General features: G+C 44.9%; 1 protein-coding gene across 16 annotated transcripts in view; it reads right to left on the bottom strand.

The window, feature by feature from the left end:
* Positions 1–21303, bottom strand: part of SLC4A5 (solute carrier family 4 member 5) — a 136296-nt gene that overhangs the window by 46962 nt on the left and 68031 nt on the right. For 15 of the 16 annotated variants that reach the window (XM_078349014.1, XM_078349018.1, XM_078349015.1 and 12 more), the window contains 3 exons: positions 4639–4799; positions 3644–3796; positions 1616–1711 (listed from right to left, as the gene is read on the bottom strand). In XM_078349014.1, coding sequence (XP_078205140.1) covers positions 1616–1711; positions 3644–3796; positions 4639–4799 — 410 coding nt within the window. Of the gene's footprint in view, positions 1–1615; positions 1712–3643; positions 3797–4638; positions 4800–13293; positions 13382–21303 lie in introns of all 16 variants that reach the window. The other variant, XM_035272195.3, reaches the window with a different exon arrangement.

Raw genomic sequence — 21303 nt, 5'->3', positions numbered from 1 at the left:
TCAGAATAAAATCTGGGTTTTTTGTTTTGTTTTGTTTTGTTTTTGAGACTGAGTTTCACTCTTGTTGCCCAGGCTGGAGTGCAATGGCACGATCTGGGCTCACCACAACCTGTACCTCCCAGGTTCAAGCGATTCTCTTGCCTCAGCCTCCCAAGTAGCTGGGATTACAGGCATGCTCCACCACACCCAGCTAATTTTGTATTTTTAGTAGAGACGGGGTTTCTCCATGTTGGTCAGACTGATCTCGAACTCTTGACCTCAGGTGATCTGCCCGCCTTGGTTTCCCAAAGTTCTGGGATTACAGGAGTGAGCCACCATGCCCCACTAGAATCCAGGTTCTTTTGCTGGGTGTACAAGGCCCTCTTTGCTTTGACCTTCTCTTCCCCCTAACCCCTGCACTTCCTGTAAACTGAACTGATGTTCTTTACCTCCAGCTCCTTCTCTTTCTTCCCCCAACCTGCTACTTGTTACCTTTGTTTAGAACCCCCTCTTCCTCCTCCTTGCTCCTGGAAAACTTCTGTTTATGCTCCAAGACTCAGTCATGTCTCCTCTTTTCTGATCCTTCCCCTGTGCCCTGTGTTCTGCATGCTGGGCCACCTCAGGGTGGGTGACCACCTTGAATATGACCTGGTTCACACAAAGCTGTAACCATCCACTCATGCCTCTTGTCCCAGTGGTTCCCACCCCCAAGCAGTGTCGGTAGGGAGGTGACCTCATATACAATGACAACTGAGTGGAAGGTCTTCCCGAAGCCACTGACTACCCACTGAACACTCACTGGGCATCCCTGTGTGGAATAACCAGGCCAGGGGAGACTAAGTGGACTTGGGCCATCAGGACAGAGCAAAGACTGCAGAAAACACCTACTATGGCCAAGGCCATGGGCAGGGGCTACACTGCCCCCCAAGTCACTCCTTGGGCATGGACGAGCACAGCACTGGGCTGCACTTGTTAACATCTTGGCATTTTAGCAAAAGTACCAGAAGGAAAATAGTCCTTCACTGCTTTTTCTTTTTCTCTTCCTTTTCTAAGTTGGCTCCTTTCTTTCCTCCAGCTTGCCTGTCTGTGTATCCCTGACAAGCTGCGTAAAAAGCCTGTCTGTGACCTCTCACCTCAAACCACCCCCGCACACCATCCATTCCCAGCAAAAAGGGGCCCTGACTCTGCCCACATTTCTTCTCCATGTGGTGGTACGAGACTGCCACCCAGTGATGGGAATGCTGCCTGACTGAAGCGAAGGAAAGGATCTTGCTTTTTTTTTTTTTAATTCCGTTTCCAGGAAAGCTTTTCACCAAAAAGCAGGGTTAATGTCAGTTTGGTGAAGATGAAGATACAAACTGAGATAAGAATGCCTGGAACATGGGAGTGGGTATTGATTACATCAGGATATGACTGAGAGCCTCATTTTTCAGAGGAATGACTTGAATACTAAGGTAGTAAATGAGGCCCTGACAGCAACCCAGGTTTAGAGTGAAAGTTAGGCTTCTCCCAATCCATGCCCTGAGAATTCTTGGCAGATCCTGGGCTTTGTCTCCCCCAACTATGGCAATGTGGCCATGTCACAGCTGCCACAGCCTAAACAAAGCTGCCACAGAGCGGCGGAGCACACACTCACACAGACGTCCATAATTTGCACTCTGCTGCATCCGCAGGTCCTCCGTGGAGTGGTGTAGAGTCGGGCCAGCACCAGGGCTCCGGCCAGGACTGCGATCTGAGAGGAGAATCAGAACGGACTTGGCTTCAACAGCCTTGCTGGTATAGCAAAGCCTCTCAGGTTAGTTTACTTTAACTAAATAAAACTGGGCTACAAGACATGTCTCTTCCCCTTCCAGGAAGAATTTTTTTTTTTTCATTTAAGCAAGTCAATAGTCTGAACAAGATTACAGGCTGGGCACAGTGGCTCATGCCTGTAATTCCAGCACTTTGGGAGGCTGAGGCAAGTGGATCACCTGAAGTCAGGAGTTCGAGATCAGCCTGGCCAACATGGTGAAACACTGTTTCTACTAAAAATACAAAAATTAGCCAGGTGTGGTGTTGGGCACCTGTGGTCCCAGCTACTTGGGTGGCTGAGGCAGGAGAATTGCTTGAATCCAGGAGGCAGAAAATGCAGTGAGCCAAGATTGTGCCACTGCACTCCAGCCTGGGTGACAGAGTGAGACTCGGTTTCAAAAAACAAAAACAAAGACAAAACAAGATTACAGAGAGACTATCTGTACTGTTGAAAGTGAGATAGATACACAATTGATTAAATGGATACAAGGTGTAGTAGACTGCTTGGGTTCATCCCTGATTCTACCACTTACGGGCTATGTGACCTTAGGCAAGCTACTTAAATTCTCTGTGCCTCAGGCGTCTCATCTGTAAAATGGGGACAAGAACCGTACCTACACACCACAGTGTTTTTGTGAGGATGAAGTGAGTTAAAACAGGAAGAGCACTCAGAATAGTGCCCAGCATGTGGTAAGTGCTGAGTATGTATCTATTGTTATTATGGTATGTGAAACACTTCCCATTGTTTATTGGGGGTTTTTTTGAGACAAGGTCTTGCTCTCTCACCCAGGCTGGAGTGCTATGGCATGACCTCAGCTCACTGCAACCTCTGACTCCTGGGTTCAAGCGATCCTCCCCCATCAGCCTTCTGATTAGCTGAGACTACAGGTGTATGGCACCACGCCCGTCTAATTTTTTGTAGAGGTGGGGTTTATGCCATGGGGTTTTGTAGAGATGGGGTTAAACCATAGAGTTTATGTATTTCTTGTAGAAATTGGGTGGATGCCATGTTTCCCAGGCTGGTCGCAAACTCCTGAGCTCAGGCAATCCGCTCACCTTGGCCTCTCAAAGTACTGGGATTACAGGTGTATGCCACCATGCCCAGGTCACTTCCCATTTTTAAGTAATTCATTTAAAGAGGTTCCTCGGTGTTTTTAATTTAGCAACTTAGCTCTGGTTACTGTGTTTGTGTGACAGGCTCAGCAGGGCTAATGTCTCTGGGCATCTAGGCTCAAATAGGATAGTGGAGTGTTGGATATTTCAGATGTGTGCATGGAACAATCCACCCTCTCTGAATGGTCCCACGTCCTGTTAATCGGAGTAACATCAGCCACCTGGTCTACAAGCCCTGGCACTCTTGAGATAAGCCCTGCCCCTTCTATCACCCTGTTGTGTTCCATTTTCTGCTGAGGCTCTTGACTACTCCAAGGGGTTTTATGTGAAACTTTTGGGTCTTTTGCATAAGCAAGCCATCTCTACCATCATTTCCCAATGCTGTGTGACATGGGAATCTCCTGGGGTATGTTCTAACCTCTCTCTCTTTTCCTAGGCCATACCCCAGACCAACTGACTCCAACTCTCCAGGATGGGGCCAAGGCATTAGGACGCGTCTTGAGCCCCAAAGTGATTTACAATGTGCAGCCCTAGCTGAAAACCAGTTCTCTTCCCAGAAAGTGTTCTGCTCTGGTGGTAGGAACAACATGGGAGTGTGGCTGGGATCCCTGCAGGCCTGCCAGAGAAGGAGGCTGAGGGATCTCCCAAACATCAGAATTTCTCCAGAAACTCCCAGACCCTAAAATGGGCTCACCTGGATACCAGGGCCTGATACTTGGCCCTGCATGTCCCATGCCCACCAGCGTAAGCCCCAACTCACTTGTGGTAGAGACTGACTTCCCAATGTCGACTAAGGAGCGGTGGATGGGCTTCTTGGTTTGGTGACGGTGCCTCCTCAGGAGGACGTAACTGACCCTCTCCCGGAGCTCTGGCCGCAGGAGACCATCCTCAATCTGCTTCTCAATGACATCATCTGCATGGAAAACAAACACACTTCGTCCCTGTGGACAGAACAGCCCCAGGGTGTGGGGGTCTTCAGTTTTACCTGTTATGAGTGGGATTAAATGTGAGCTCAAGGTGTCAGTGGGTGTGTGGAAATACTTCTGGCTTTGCCACTAACTGTGGAAAACTGGGCACATCACCAACTCTTGGTTTCCTGTTCAAGGGCGCATGCATGTCTGTGTGTGTGTGTGTGTGTGTGTGTGTATGCATGTGTGTGTATGTATGTAAGACTCTGCTCTGTCAATGTTCTTATGAAAAGTGAAATAAACAGTCCATATGAAATTGCCGCAGAAAGCATGAAGGTATTGTGTTCAATGGTTTTAGTCCTAAAATGAATTCTTTTTAGAAAAGCATTTTGGGTAAAATGATTCTGGAAAAACCCAATGTGCTGGAACAAAACTGACAAAAAATTTTAGGGGTGTTAAGGCAAGCTACCTCCTCCCTTTGACACACCACTAAATGATAGCTAATTTCCTAAAGATGAATAATGACCCATTTTACCCTGAAAAGAAATGGGTTATCATGGCAAGAGGTGTCTTTGACCATGCCAAGAGGCCCTCTCCCCTTTTGCTACATTTCTGGATAGCATTTTGGAGGACGGTCTTTTCCTCTCTGCTGGAGGTCTGTGTGGAACTGAAACTTGGGGCAGCTTTGATCCTGCCCTGGGAGCAACAGAGTCAAAGCTGGTCTCTGCAGAATCAGGTGTCAGAGATGGGCCAGTCACACAGGCTCCAGGGCAGGCATGAGGTCAGGGGAGCTGCCCTGGTTTGCAAAGGACCACAGGAGAGATGCACACAGTGGCCTCTGCCTCACCTATGATCTGTGGTAAGGAGCCACTGTCCAAATCCAGCAGCACTGTCCCCGTCTGCAGGCAGGTACGGAGCTCGAAGAGGCTGTGCAGGGAGAGTGTGGACACGTGGGGCTTGCTCCAGCGTTCGCCGCCTTCCTCTACCTTTTCTTCAAACTTTATCCACCTGGAAGGGTAAGGATGGGGTTCAGTGTGACCAGGGCCCTCAGGAGGAGGCCCCAGCTGGGTTTCCCCAAGAGAGCGGTATCATGTGGGGTCATGCTATGTATGTGGTTACGGTGTTGGTCCTAGACTCACAGGCAGAGGATCTCTTGGGGATGCCCTCATTTGTCCCCTACTTCTGATGCTGTCATTTAAGGACAAAGTGGCATCCAGAGAACGACTATACAAGGGCACAAGAGATCTTCTGGGAGTGATGGAAATATTCTAAAATTGGATTATGGTGACGGTTGCATAATTCCATATATTTACTAAAAATCATTTACCAGTACACTTACAATGATAGAATTTTAAGTTATTTTAGAACAATAAAGCTGTTTTTAAAAAAAAAAAAAAAAGCCTCAACTGGAACCTGATTACCCCAGGCTGTTCACACATGAGTGTTCAGTGTGATTTGCCAGGAGCAGAAAAAATGTTCCCTGACGAAAACTATTTCTCTCTGTTTCCCTGCAAGGTCTGAGGTTTTCATGCTTTTCACTCTTTTCCCTCTGAAAGTTCATGTAAAAATCCACAGGCCATCTGGGGAAGGAAAGAAATTAAACCAACGATGTGTAGGAATCTGTCCTTTCTAGAAGCCTTGGAATCATAGGCTGGAGTGGAGGTGTGCAAGAAGAAAGGCCTCAGAGAGTGCCAGGGGAGCAAGGAGTCCTCCTGGCTGGAGACCTTAGTTCCCCTTTGTAAGATGTCAACTAACCACAAATGCATGAGTAGCTCCAATCTATTACAATTGAAATCCCAAGGGAGGACTTTTGGACCATGATTATCTAATTCTAAAGATCCTCTTAAAAAAGAAAATGTATCAGAATGGTTGAGGTAAGTTCAAAAATGAAGAGATATGGGGATAGCTTAGCACATACAAAAACTTGCAGAGAAGCTTCAATAATTAAAGTAGTGTGATTACAGGCCAGATATAGACAAGGGATCAATGGCACAACAGCTCAGAAACAGACCTTTATATCCATGGGAATTCAGGGATTTTTTGGTTTTTTTGAGACAGAGTCTCACCCAAGTTGGAGTGCAGTGGCATGATTTCAGCTCACTGCAACCTCGACCAGTTGGGCTCAGGCAATCTACCTACCTCAGCCTCCCAAGTAGCTGGGACTAGATGCACATGCCATCATGCCGGGCTAATTTTTGTATTTTTTTGTAGAGACGGGGTTTCTTCATGTTGCCCAGGCTGGTCTTGAACTCTTGGGCTTAAGCTATCAGCCCACCTAGGCCTCCCAAAGTGCTAGGATTACAGGCATGAATCACCACGCCCAGTCACGGAATTTGGGTTTTGATGAAGGAGTTGTTTAAAGACAATCAACCTAAAAATAGAAAGTTAAATCTCTACTTTTCACCAAACACAATACTAAATTCTTCATGGATTAAAGTCTAAACATAAAAATAAATCTATAAGCAAAAATGTAAATGTATTAGTAGAGACTATAGGAGAGTAATCTTATATTCTTGGAGAATATTGTAGAGAAAGACTTCTTAAACAAGGTATAAAACCATAAAGAAAAAAAATGGACAGATTTGATTACCCAAAACTAAAATAAATGAAAACTTCTGTATAGTAAAATAACAGATAAATCAAGTTCAAAGAAAAGATTTTACTGAGAAAAATATCTGCAACACAAGAAAGCATCAAAAGACTATTTATAATACAACAATGCTCCTTTGAATTCATAAGATTATCCAATTAACTCAAATTATCCAATAGAAAGTAAACAATTATGAGAAGAAATGAAGATGGCCAATACACATGTGAAAATATGCTCAACTTTACCAGTAATCACAAACTTTTAGATTACTACAAATGAAATAACATTCTTCATTTCTTATACTGGCATCAGTCAAAAAGATCAACAACTTCCTGTGTCAGTGAAAACGTGGGATATGGCCTCTCATCTACTGCAGGTGTAATGACACAGCCTTCCTGGTGTGGGCAGCCTCTTTCAACATTCAGTGTGCATGCCTTTTGACCCATGGTTCCATTTCTAGGAAACGAACGAACACAGGAATATAATTACACTGCCACACCCTGTAATATGTATACGAGAATGCTCGATGAAGCTTTGTCTGTTAGGCTGAAGAACTGGAAATGACCAGGTTTTCAGTAGAAGTATGATTGCATCAATTCTGTATGTTCATGCTGTGGAATATTCCCCAGAGATAAATAAAAAATATGATGGTGAACTTACATACTGACAGGCGGACACTACCATCCCATTTTAGAAAAAAGAAAAACACACTTGTGTGTGTGTGCACATGTGTCTGGAGAAAGCAAAAGTTTTGGAGGGATCCATGTCAAATGGTAAACAATGATTACTTTGAGCAGAGGAGTAGGATTGTTGTTGGGGCAGGATTTAAGACTTTCACTCTATTGAAACTAATTAGTGTAGCAAGAGTGCAGTCTGTTAGGCTGGGTGTGGTGGCTCATGACTGTGATTCCAGCACTTTGGGAGGTCCAGGTGGGTGGACTGCCTGAGTTCAGCAGTTTGAGACCAGCCTGGGCAACATGTTGAAACCCTGACCCTACCAAAAAATATTAAAAAATTAGGTGGGCATGGTGGCACACAGCTGTGGTCCCTGTTTCTTGGGAGGCTGAGGTGGGAGGATCACTTGAGCCTGGAAGGCAGAGGCCTGGAAGCCAAGATTACATCACTGTACTCCAGCCTGGGTGACAGAGTAAGACTCTGACTAAATTTTTTTTTTTTTAAGAGTGCAGTCTATGAAGCAATACTATCACATTTTGAATACCAGCTCTATCATTTACCAGCTGAGAATCTCAGGTAAGTTACTTAATCTCTCATCATCTTTGATTTCTTCAGTAATAATAACAGTATACAGGAATTAGAGCAGTGACTAGCACATAAAATATACTCTGCTAATGTTAGCTATTAAATTAAAAATAAAGTTTGCAATTTTAGGAACAATAAAAAGAAGAAAGTAATGTCGTTTAAAGCTCCTTCAAGCAGGAGGGGTTGATGTTTTGGTAACTGCCATTCTAGATCTCCCTGTGCATATGTGCACACATGCCGAGGTTGCATTAACTTTACATTAATGTCACCACAAGGACCTTAAGGGCATAATATCTAATGGACATCTTTTCATGTCTATTAGTACTAACATCATTCTGAAGTCTTTCTAGTATTCCACGGTCTGAACATACCATAATTGATAAGAACAGTTCTCAATTGGTGGACATTTAGATTATTTCTAATTATTCTTTATTATCAGGTAAGGCTGGTCTGAACATCCTTGGTCCCTGCTCAACAATTTTTTTAGGATAAACTCTCAGAAGTGGAATTGCTATGTCTGCACATTTTTACATTTATAACAAGCATTACCAAACTGTTTTCCAGAAAGCTTGTGTCACTGACCACTGCTACCAATGAAATATTCCATTTCCCTAAAGTCTCCCAGACTCTGGTATTTTCATTCTTTTTCACCTTTGTTCATTTGGTGATTGAAAAATTATCTCAAATTTACATTTTTCCGATTGCTAGTGAGATTGAACATCTTTTCCTTTGTCAGATTTCCTCTTCACGTAACTGTATATTTTACATTATCGATGTTTAACGTCTTCATTCCATACATTTCTTTGAGACAAGTTAACCAGGCACCTGGTGGGACCCTCGGGGATCAGACAGACACAGGATGGGGAGGTTTAATTAGAGAAGGACTGGGAGGTAAAGAACTGAAACATGGGGGCTGGAGCCAGAGACCAGGCAGACAAGTCATAGCTGACCTTTCTGTGGGGAAATCTGTTTGGGAAACATCATTTAAATTATGGCAGATCCAAGAGTATGTGATGTCGAGAGTAAGATGTTTCTAAAAGGTATATTAACATAAGAATTTACAAAGAATAGACCAAAGGATAAGTCCAAATTTTTTGTTTGTTTGTTTTTTAGACAGAGTTTCACTCTCGTCGCCCAGGTTGGAGTGCAATGGTGTGACCTTCGCTCACTGCAACCTCTGCTTCCTGGGTTCAAGTGAGTCTCCTTTCTCAGCCTCGTGAGTAGCTGGGATTACAGGCAGGTACCTGCCCCCAGACCCAGTTAATTGTGTGTGTGTGTGTGTGTGTGTGTGTGTGTGTGTATTTTTAGTAGAGACGGGGTTTCACTGTGTTGGTCAGGCTGGTCTCGAACTCCTGATCTCAGGTGATCCGCCCACCTCGGCCTCTCAAAGTGCTGGGATTACAGACGTGAGCAACTGTGCCAGCCAGTCCAAATGTTTTAGTTGAGAGGATGCTCAACCTTTCTCCGTGAGGACTGACTTCCTATTCAGATTGCCTTTTTTTTTTTTGCTCAAAAATAATACACAAGATAAACTGAATTGTCACCCTGCTCCCAAAGACTCTTTTGCTACTCCATGGCCTTACCCCATCACACCTTTAGTAGCAACCTAAAGGTGTGATGTGGCCCATGTACAGGGCCACTTGGGTGAGTTCCTCTCACTGTCTCACAAACATCCTAGGCTGGACATTCCCAGGCAGCTCTCTCCCCTGACATCCCATTCTTCAGTCTTCTGCCCATACAAATGTAACTCCACCTGAAGGAGTGATAAGAGCATGATTCCTCTTTGAAACATCCTCTACTAACTTCACATAGCAGGTAGCAAAGACAAGCAGTCCTCTCTACCTCTCGGGACTTCAACTGTTTGTACTGTGTTAGGCACACACCAAACATTAACCTCATACACACACAGACAAGGGCACTAACCCACATGAGAACAGACTGCAGAAACACTAAATTACTTGTCTCCAGGTTTAAGCCAATGCCAGAACTACACTCAGAATCCAGAGAATTTAAGAAATTCCAGAATACAAGACCACTTAACTAGGGACACCTCTCTAGTCCCCTCTATACCTATTTTGGGAATCTGGATGTTGAACCATTAAGCCTGCCACCTGGAACTTAATTTTGTGTTTTTAATGGCAACAACTAGAAATTTAGCTCACTTTCACCTTGAATGGAACAAGGAAACACTGAGGACCAAAGATCCATAGCAGTGGTTTTCAACCTTGGCTGTCCATTAGAATAACTTGGAGAGATTTATAAAAATACCAATGCCTAGATGTTTACCCCACCAGGAGGGTGGCCCTGCCATGGAAACTCCCAGGTTATTTGACTGCACCTGAACCTCTGCTCTGTAGGCACACAGGATGGTGTGACTAAGGGATAGTTTAATTCTTTTTTTTTTTTTTTTTTTTTTGAGATGGAGTCTTGCTCTGTCATCCAGGCTGGAGTGCAGTGGTATGATCTTGGCTCACTGCAACCTCCACCTCCCAGGTTAAAGCGGTTCTCCTGTCTCAGCCTCCTGAGTAGCTGGGATTACAGGCATGTGCCACCATGCCTGGCTAATGTTTGTGTTTTTAGTAGAGACGAGGTTTCACCATATTGGCCAAGCTGGTCTCGAATTCCTGACCTCGTGATCCACCTGCCTCAGCCTCCCAAAGTGCTGGGATTACAGGCGTGAGCCACCGCGCCCAGCTGGGATAGTTCAACTTACATGAGGTCTCAATGCAGGCGAACATAGCTCACGTGGGTCTGATTCTCATTACACAAAGGGATATGGCCTCTTTCCCTTAGAATGGCTCCAAGAACACCAGCTGAAAGGCCTCCTTTCTAGCACAGTCAGGCTATGCTTTATTTTCTCTGATTTTATAACTGAAGTCCATTTATAGTATATACTACTACACCAGTGTGTCTCAAACTCTAATGTGCATGGGGATCTTGTCAAAATGCAGATCCTCATTCAGCAGGTCTGGAATGAGGTCAAAGATTCTACATTTCTAATAAGCTCCTAGGTGTGCTCATGCTGCTGGTCTGCAGATCACCTCTGACATCATGTAGAATGTCTTATTTTCCTCTCTCTTTTTCACTGCCCAATGAGAGTGTCCCTTCCTCCACAAAGCCTCTGCCAGTTATTCTGCTTATTTCTCCTATAACACCCTAGGATGGTTCTCAATCACTGTCTAGGACAGTGATTCTTAAGCTCGGTTGCGTACAGAAATACCCTAGATGCCTTTAAAATCTTCATGTCTCAGTCATATCCTAGACCAGTTGACAGCAGAATAAAAACGGGTGGGATTCAGGCAACTCTGTGCTCCAGGCTATTCTAGGAAAGGTTTCTAACTTCTCAGGCTCAGAGCCTAAAATAATTAATTAATCCAGGCTCAGTGCCTAAATTAATAATTAATTATAGTCAATCTTGTTTTATGATTGCTTTGGTATATAACAAATGCCAAATATACATTAAGCTTCTTGAGGACAGGTGCCATTGCTTCCTCTCTGCTGTCCCCTTATGGTCTCCTGCCCAGATCAACCTCATTAAATGCTTGCTCCCTCCTGCTTGAGGGTAGCAAGACCTCACTGATCACTTTGGGTGAGATCTCCCTACAAGGAAATGACTAGGGGAAAAAGAGCTTGAAGCTCATTTTGTTTAAGTATATTTTAAAATACTCAGAAGTTGGGCATGGTGGCTCACACTTATAATCCCAGTGCTTTGGGAGGCTGAGGTGGAAGGATTGCTGAAGACCTGCCTGGGCAGCAAAACAAGACTCCATTATACAAAAAATAAAATAATTAACCAGATGTGGTGGCATATGCCTGTAGTCCCAGTACTCAGGAGGCTGAGGTAGGAGGATTAAGTCCGGGAGTTGGAGGCTGCAGTGAGCTGTGATTGCGCCACTGCATTGAAGCTTAAGTGACAGAGCAAGACCCTGTCTTTAAAAAGAAAGAGGCCTTATCTTTTACAGATAGAACGATGTGGTGTCTGGGATTTGTGTCAACATGATCTAACGTGTGTGTCTGGGGTAGTAGGTGGGGGACAGAGAAACAAGATTTGCTATGAGTTGGCTGGTAACTGTTGAATCTGGGTGATGGGCAGGTGAGGGTTCATTCCACTATATACTATCTTTGTATAAATTTCAATTTTCCATAGTCAAACATTTTCCAGAATGAATAAAGGAATGGCCTCTGTGAAAAGCCTCTGGTCAAAGCCAGGTTTAAAAACTTGTGGAAGCCTGATAAAAAGGTTCATGTGTAACCCAAATGACTCACTGCAAAGTTAACTTTATACTATGGTTGGCTTTGAAAGTGGGAATTAGAGTTGGAGAAGCAGGTCAAGTGGAAAGAAAATCTCCATGTTCTCCTTCATTATCCAGCAAAGCTTTAACTTTTAGGGATTTTGACCAAGCCTGGGTGTAGACTCCCAATTCTGTGCATGCCAGGGTAGATGCCAGGTGTCCCCCTCCTGACTGGAATGGAGCTAAAAGGAACCGTGAAATGTCACATGTCACAGAAAGCAGCTCTCTGTCACACAGAGCAGCGCCAGAACTGAGGCCTTTTCTGTGCCTAGTAACTTGGTCAGAGATACGATTAGAGGACATTGCTGTTCAATTAATAACAAGAGCAGGAGAAAGCATGATGGGGCTAGCTACCAGGTGCGGCCAAGTCTTCCAACGCTCAAACCACAGGATGGGAGAAGAGGAGGTTCTCCTTCAAGGAGGATCTAGAAAGGGCTGAAAACCAAGAGACCTGAATTCTAGTTCTCTCCTCAGATGGAAACTTTAACTCCCACTGATCTTGCTGGGGCAGGGTAAGTATCAGCAGTTTTCAATAGCTGCATTAGGATCATCCGGGAGCGTTTTACAAACCCTAAAACCCAGGCTGAATCTCAGACTAATTATATCAGAATCTCAGGGGATGGAGAATCAGATGTTGATATTTTTGTGTTTTTTTTGTTTTAAATTTATCAGAACTCTTGGGCCAAGATGTCAATATTTTTTAAAAGGAAGACACAGATATCTGAGATGATAAAACAACAGGCTGCCCATTATTGTGTGGTTAGATAAGAATAAATCTGGAGGATATATATATAAAAACATTGCGATTGAAGAGAAGATTCTTTCTATCTATACTTATTTTGAATATCTTCATAATTAAATTGTGTCCTGGTTCACTTGTTTGCAAAACCCCCCTTTGGACATTCTAATTTTAAAGATGTTTTTAAAAGTGTAATCTTCCATTGTATGCAACCTTTAATGCTAAGGTTACCTTGCCTCTAAACATTTAAGAATTATATTTGTGTGAATTTGTTTCTTACATGAAATTAAGTTTACTCAGCTAAAATTTGTAAAGTATATATTCACACTGTGGTGATTCTTCCTATATGGCCTCACTGACTGTATTCTGTAACTCCCCCACGCCACCCCATTACCCAAAAGCTTGACTTCTATGTATTAGTTACAAAGCATCAAGACATGTTTGTGCTTTCTGCCTCAGGCCTGTCTGGAATACATTTTGTGACTCTAACAAATGTATTTCTTGAAAGTAAGAAGTGTAAGTTTTTCTTCATTATCCAGCAAAGCTCTTTAACTTCATATGAGTCATATAAGGACACTGAATTTTCCAGCAGAAACTGAAGACCAGTATTAATTCACTTACAAGCCCATTATGAATTTTCCTAGAGATGTCTGAGGAATCATCAGATGCTCCCGTGCTTCAGTCTTTGACAGAGTCACCAAGAAATGATCTGTGGGAGGAAGGTTTTTCAAAAGGGGAACACCTGAGGCTGGGCCTGGTGGCTCATACCTATGAACACTTTGGGAAGCTGAGGTGGGCAGATCCCTTGAGGTCAGGAGTTTTGAGACCAGCCTCATCAACAGGGTGAAACCCTTTCTCTACTAAAAATACAAAGATTAGCTGGGCGTGGTTGCGCATGCCTTTAATCCCAGCTACTCAGGTGGCTGAGGAAGGAGAATCACTTGAGTCCAGGAGGTGGAGGTTGCGGTGAGCCAAGATTGTGCCACTGCACTATAGCCTGGGCAACAGAGCAAGAATTCATCTCAAAAAAATGGGGGGAACACCTAAGCAAATTTTGGCCCATTCTTACAATTTATTTGTTGAATTCATGCTACATAAAATCACATGCATGAAAATATGTATATGAGATAGTACAAGTTTTTTCTACAACTGATTAAGACTTTGCATCTGGTATATATGTTTATAAACCAAATTTGGCAGAGAAATTGAAAGATTATAAAGTATGAGACTGTGTGGGTAGGCATGGGTCAAGTGTCAGCCCAAATAAGAAGTTCAGAAGGTACCAGAAGGGGCTGATGAGTACCAGAAAGGCCTCACAGGCCTCTTGGGGCACCCACCCCAGTCCAGGCTCAGAAATTTTATCTTGTTGTATCCCAAAGATGATTAGGTTCAGTGACACTGTCTAATGCTAACCCAGATCATGAAGGCTGATGCATAAACCTGAAGGCCAATTTATTTAATTTACAATGAGATTTACAATAGTTATAGGGGTTAGTTACACTCATCCTCTAGCCTTTGTATTCTCTCCTTATGGGCACATATACAGCGTAAGCCAAATTATCACCAAAAAATTGCTGAATATAGAATCAGAATGAGTTAATCATTAGCTAAGTTATTCCAGGGTTTTTAGACTCAGGATGAGAGGTCTGGAATCTTTCATATCTACAGATGAGATATGCCTGGGACTGGGACCAGATAGATAGGGCCTTCTATCTTAGATTGTTCTGTAATGAACCCCACTTCCTCCCATGGTTGACTGACTCCCTCTGAATGAAAGTCTTTCCTTTTGCTGGCCTAGGAACCTTTGCTGAGGGCCTTTGGTGATGCAGTGCAGTTTGGGCATTACAGGAGAACCCCTCCTTCCCAGACAGTGTTGAACTGCAGTGGCACAGCTAGTGGTGATGGGGAAGATGTGTGGCATTCCAGGGAGCTGTGGTGAACAGAATGGGGGTGGCCTCTGCTCACAAGCTCATGCATTTGGAAAAGGGTCCATCCTCCTGCACATCATGTCCTCACATTCAGAGTTGAAGGGGAGCCCACAGCTAAGGGAATGCTATCAGACAAAATTACTGGCAAATTCTGAACAGGCTCCTTCAGAGAGAGAGGCTTCTGAAGCCAAAATCTCTCTGAGGGCCACCTGACTGTGTATGCAGGAAGTCCCTGTAATTGTCCCATGGGACTGTCATCTACAGACTTGTCTGCCTCCCTCAGAGTCTGCTGGTACCTTCCTTCAGTGGCTCCCAGGAGAGGCCCTCTCCTCACCTAGGCCCTCTCTTCCACCTCTGCTATTCTGGGCCAAGCTCAAAGGCCACCTCTCCCATGACAATGCCTTCCCAAGAGGCCAGGTTGAGGAGACCTCTCCTTCCTCTGACCCCCATCACACTTTTTTTTTTTTTTTATCATTTATCATAGAACACTTCCTAATCACTACAACAGCTAAAGCTTACTGAGTACTTTCTATGTGCCAGGCACTATGCTAAGCACTTAACATGTATTATCTCATTTAATCCTTAAATCTATCTCACGAGGTATGTCTGTGACTGTTCTCATTGTACAGGTGATGAGACTGAGATCCTTACAGGATAAGGAGCCTGCCCAAGGTCATGTAGCATATAAGAGACAGGGTTTGAAGGGATGTCTTTAGCCTATATAGCGTGTGTTCTCACCACTTTGTCTTTGTACGTCCACCTGGGTTTTGGTTATCGGTGTGTATGAGCATATGCCTGCTTTATACTAGATTGGGGTTGAAATTTCATGCCTCATGGGCTCCAAGCGCCCCACAGCCTGTTTTTGTTGGCTGGCTAGCTGAACATGGTTTTTATATATTTAAAGAGTTGTAAAGAAGGAGAAAGAAAAGGCAGAGGAGACAAAGGAGAGGGGAAAGAGAGAAAAAGGAAGAGGAGAAAAGGAGTTGGGGAGAGGAGGGAAAATAAAAGGGCAGGGGAAGAGATCATTTGTGCACAAAAAGCCTAAAATATTTTCTGTCTGGCCCTTAACAGAACACGTTTACTGATACCCGTACTAGATCATAAGCATTTTAAAAACAGATTCAGGGCGGTGGCTCACGCCTGTAATCCCAGCACTTTGGGAGGCCGAGGAGGGTGGATCACGAGGTCAAGAGATCGAGACCATCTTGGTCTACATGGTGAAACCCCATCTCTACTAAAAAAAAAAAAAATACAAAAATTAGCTGGGCATGGTGGTGCGTGCCTGTAATCCCAGCTACTCAGGAGGCTGAGGCAGGAGAATTGCCTGAACCCAGGAGGCGGAGGTTGTGGTGACCTGAGATCGCGCCATTGCACTCCAGCCTGCGTAACAAGAGCGAAACTCCATCTCAAACAAACAAAAAAACCAAAAAACAGATTCAGGCTGAGCATGGTGGCTCACGCCTGTAATCCCAGCACTTTGGGAGGCCAAGGCAGGTGGATCACGAGGTCAGGAGCTCAAGACCAGCCTGGCCAAGACGGTGAAACCCTGTCTCTACTAAAAATACAAAAAAAATTAGCTGGGTGTGGTGGCGGGCGCCTGTAATCACAGCTACTCGGGAGGCTGAGGCAGAGAATTGCTTGAACCTGGGAGGTGGAGGTTGCAGTGAGCTAAGATTCCGACATTGCACTCCAGCCTGGCAGCAGAGTGAGACTCCGTCTCAAAAAAAAAAAAAAAAACAGATTCATAATTTACTCATTTTAATTCTCCCTCAGGACCTAACACAACATCCTCTCAACTGTTTTTGGAATGAAAGAAGAGAGGTGTAGGTAAAACAACCTTTCCAAAGTTCTCCTAGACTCAGAGGCTAGAGCTTCCACCTTTCCACTGCTCTAGGGATTGATGCAGTGCTGCAGTGACATCAGCAGATCTCCATGGACAAAGATAGGGAGTGGTCTCTCGCTCTCCTTCAAGAGGAGGATGAGTTTGTAAAATCGCACTACCTATACTCTCATAGGCAACTTGAAGAATTCTGAAAGTTCTGGTTGGTATTAGAGGCAGCACCATGGCAAAAGGGTTGCTTACATTAAGCAAGTTCATTACTGTCAATGTATGAAAGATGGATTTGGGGTGTCTGCTCTGCCTGTATTCCATGGGGATGTGCTCTCCAGGATGTAGCAAGGCCTCCCCATACCTCCTCAGACCTCTGATCTGGGTCCCAGTGATAGGACAATCAAAGTTGAACTGATCAGATTCTCCATGAAGAATTTGGAATTGGGATTGGGAAACAGCCACCTGCTGTGGGATGGTCCCTCGAGTAGGGTGGATGTAAACATGGAAGCTTAGGATTGGCCACAGGCAGGGAGAATCAGAAGAAGCTGGTTTCAGAAGAGTAAAGAAGATGCCCTAAGAGAAGCAGAGACCAGAAGCAGAGAGAGAAAGGACAAGCCAGCTTCCCAGGCCCAGCCCTTGAGAGATCATGCCCCTGGGGACCATGAAGTCACTCCAGTGTCCCAGTGATGCTCCCTCCATTTGTATGAGTTAGCCTGAGTGGGCTTCTATAATGTGTAGCCCCAAACCTCCTGATGATGACTGGCATTTCTCTCCCCTTGGGCATTGCACACAGTTCCCCAGAGCTCACTTAAGATTAGGCTGTGGGGGCCAGAAGTTGACATGCTGGGTGGGGGCTCTTGACTCTAGCATAAAGTACTGCTACTGGCTGGGGGCAGTGGCTCACACCTGTAATCCTGGCATTTTAGGAGGCTGAAGCGGGTGGAGCACCTGTGGTCAGGAGTTTGAGACCAGCCTGACTAACATGGTGAGACTCTGTCTCTATTAAAAATGCAAAAATTAGCCAGCATGGTGGCAGGCACCTGTCCCAGTTACTCAGGAGGCTGAGGCAGGAGAATCACTTGAACTCAGGAAATGGAGGTTGCAGTGAGCTGAGATCACACCACTGAACTCCAGCATGGGCAACTGAGTGAGACCCCATCTCAAAACATAAAGTACTGTTGCCAAAGGATTTTTAGGCAGGACTCTTCCATTGGCACCTTTGGAGTCTGACAAAAAAATCCCTAAAAGCAAACAAAAAAAGTGTTGAAAATAGATAAATACGAATCTTTTATGAAGCTCGGTGATGGGGATCATCCTCTCTTTTTATGTTTAAAATTTTTCATAATAAAAAGTTTAAATATATATGTAGATATATAAAATATATATATATATATATATATATATATATATATGAATAGGTAAATCAAGTAGGAGTTTTGACATGAAGGTGGTTTAATGGTGGAGTTATTCCCCTCCTGCCAGCTGCAACTGAGCAAGCTATCCAGGGATGACCTGGATGGGGGAGGTGTTTGCTCCTGGCAGACTACCTCCAAGGGTTCTGAGGAGCTGCCAGCCAGTTTTGCCCTATCTGGGAAGAGCTCCCTGAGTGCTCTAGCCCCTGCCATCTCTCCCCACTTAATTAGCCTTCCAATCACACTCACTGGCCAACTAATCTGATTGTTCTATCCTGGGTCAACTGCGTGATGGCCTTTAATCACTGCCTGGCTGTCCCCATGGGTGTAAACTTGTGCTTCCCCAGTCCAATTGCAGGACTTTGACAGTCTCTCATGCAGCCTCACCCTGGGCTGTGCTAACTATAAGTTATCCTAAGTCCCTGAGGGATGAAAAACCCTAGCATAACCCCCATTCTGTGTTTACACTGCCAGCTGTGAGAGCACTGGTTGGAACCCAGGGCCTCTGAGGCTTCAGGGAACCTTTTATCTGGGGCTTGATCCAGGTTCTGATTAATATAAAAATCCCTTTTTCCTACTTGGCCAACAGAAGCCTCAACTATCAGTGTTGGACTAGTGTTGAGAGAGAGAAGGACCAAGTTAGATACTGTACATAAAAGCAGCTTGATAAAGACAAAGAGTATAATTATTCAGAACAGTAGATCAGCAGAAGGTGGAAGTCAAACAACCTTAACAAACTTCATCTGACCACAAATCTCCATGTGTGACTCCACTGCAATAAAACAGGAGAGCGATGGCTGCTAGCCTTGAGCTGCTAATAGCTGGCTTGTGTATACCAGCCATCCGCAGCTCCTACAATTGCTTTTCCATCCTACCTGTCTCCTCAAACCAGAGACCGGCCTGGAATTCTCTCAACTCCCTGCTAGGAGCCTCTCCACCTTCCCCCAGGGCCACTTTGCTCCATCCAGCAGCCTCCCTGAGCTTCTTTGCCCTTTAAATCATTCTCTTTCTCCTGGCCCCTTTTTATAAGCCTACAGTATGTTCTGATTTTGCTGACCTTCAAAAACAAAGGATCTCCCTTGGCCTATGTTCCCCTTAGGAGGCTTCTTTCATTCTTGTCATTCACAGACAAGGATCTTGGAAGAACTGCCAAGTGAACCCAGTTTTTTACTTTTGACTCTTCTCAACTTACTGCCTTCTAGCTTCTGCCCTACCCCTCCCCAGACTGTGATGTCCACCCTGCAGGAGCGGGTCCGTCCTGCGGGTACACTTCAGTTCTTGAAGTACTTGTCCCCTCCCTCCATCTTGACTATCTCTCTGCCCTTTGTTTCCAGAATGAAGCCCTCCTTCCATTCCCCTCCTAACCTCCTGGTTGCCCCTTCTGAGTCTCCTCTGTGGGTTCCTCTTCCTCTGCCCCTCCTGTAAATACTGAAGTTCCTGGGGACTCTGTCTGGGCTCTCTTCTCACTTCACAGACCTCAGGGTCAACCTTATCTTTTTCTGTGGGCTAGATTTCCATCTAGATTCTGATGCCTCACAAATTTATGCTTCTCTACTGAACTCCAGACATGGTGTCTGCATGATGGCCTCCAGACATCTCCACTTGGAGTTTCCTCAAATAGACGTGTCCATAGTGGAACTCATTATCAACTACCCCCAACACAAAACAAAAAATACCCAATGTAACAAAACTTTACTACTACATTTGTGTTTCCTAAGCTGCTACTATGAGGCATCCACTAGCTCAGGCTGGAAATCTGGGAGTCTCCCTGACTATCTGTCCCCACATGCCACTGTTATCAAGTCCTGTCAATTCTACCTTTTACTTTTCGTCTCAAGTCCACCCTTCTCTTTATTGCTACTGCCAGCATCTCTCCCTTGGACCAGCCTCCTAACTGGCCACGGCTCGCCCCCTTTTATCCATTCTCCACACCAAACCCAGATGACCTCTCTCAAGCATATGCTTGATTCTATCCTTTTCCCACCTAGAACCCTTCAGTGGTCCTCTGAAGCTCTCAGCACCAAGTTCAAACACTACAACATGGCTGGCATAGAACCTGCATCATCAGCCCTGCCATTCCCAGCCTCTTGGTCTATAGTCCAGCCACAGGGAACTTGTGCCTGTTCCTCTATGTGTCTGTTTGCCCTGCTCCAGGGACTGCTTTCTGTTTCCCTACCCTCTCCTGGCTAACTCTGACTCATGCTTCAGGTCTCAATGTGAACATCTCTTCCTCCTGAAAGCCTTCCTGGACCCCTCCTGTCTGGATTAGATGCCCCTATGCTCTGCTTTCACAGTGCCACCATTACCAAATGCCCCCTTATTTGCCTCTGTGTCCAGTTAGACTGAGGGCCCAAGAGAGCAGGGGCAGCATTTGCCATGTTACATTTTTATATCTCTAGCAGGCTCAGGGCTGAAGATAATAAATGTTAATTGAATGAATGAACAAATTTTGTTGATTTCTGCACTGGGAGCTCTCAGCTTCCTACTCTCCTTTAAATTAAGTAGGCAGCTCTGGCTCCACCAAAAGGTTGATTCCAGATGGTGTGAGACAAAGGGCTGGGGATGCCTACTAGCTGCACGTTAAGATGGGAAATGATGCTAAGAGGATATTATACAGGCTTTTTTTTTTTAAAGACAGAGTTTCACTCTTGTTGCTCAGGCTGGAGTGCAATGGCACTATCTCAGCTCACTCCAACATCTGCCTCCCAGATTCAAGCAATTCTCCTGCCTCAGCCTCCTGAGTAGCTGGGATTACATGCACCTGCCACCATGCCCAGCTAATTTTTTTGTATTTTTAATACAGACAGGGTTTCACCATATTGGCCAGGCTTGTCTTGAACTCCTGACCTCCGATGATCCATCCACCTTGGCCTCCCAAAGTGCTGATTACAAGCATGAGCCACTGCACCTGGTCTTTACAGGATCTTAATGAGGGCGATTTCAGGGTTGACACAGAAAGTTCAGCTTTCTCCATCCTGTATGGAGTGAGAAAGCATCTCTGCCTATGTGCATAGAACTATTCTGGGCTTTCAAAAATGTACTGATCTGGTTTGACCCAACAAACTGACCCACTTCTCCTGCCCTGCTTCCTGCCCCTTCCTGGTCATTGCAAGAATGTTCTCAAAGCATGTGTCTCTTAAGAATCTTCTGGCAAGTTTGTGTTTGTGCTCTGAGACCCGAAGCAGCTTGGATATGGAATTTGCTTTCACAGTTCTTGGGAGGCACTAAGCTCTGGTTATTTCTGAGTAACCCCAAGGAGCTCTCCATACTTGGGTAGGTTCCAACCCAGGTCATTCTCCTTCCCACCTCTCCACTTGCAGTCAGGCAGAGGTGGGCATAAGAGAGGATGGAATTCTGGGTAGTTTGCTCACAGTCAGATGGTCGCCCCCACTCAACCTGATCCAGCCCTCCCTTCAGGCAAGGTCATTATCAGCAAACAGCCAGCTGCATTTCCCTCATG

The sequence above is a fragment of the Callithrix jacchus genome, chromosome 14 (genome assembly GCF_049354715.1).
Source record: "Callithrix jacchus isolate 240 chromosome 14, calJac240_pri, whole genome shotgun sequence".
Lineage (NCBI taxonomy): Eukaryota > Metazoa > Chordata > Mammalia > Primates > Cebidae > Callithrix > Callithrix jacchus.
The sequence above is the reverse complement of the archived record's forward strand: the minus strand, read 5'-3'. Positions and strand labels throughout refer to the sequence as shown.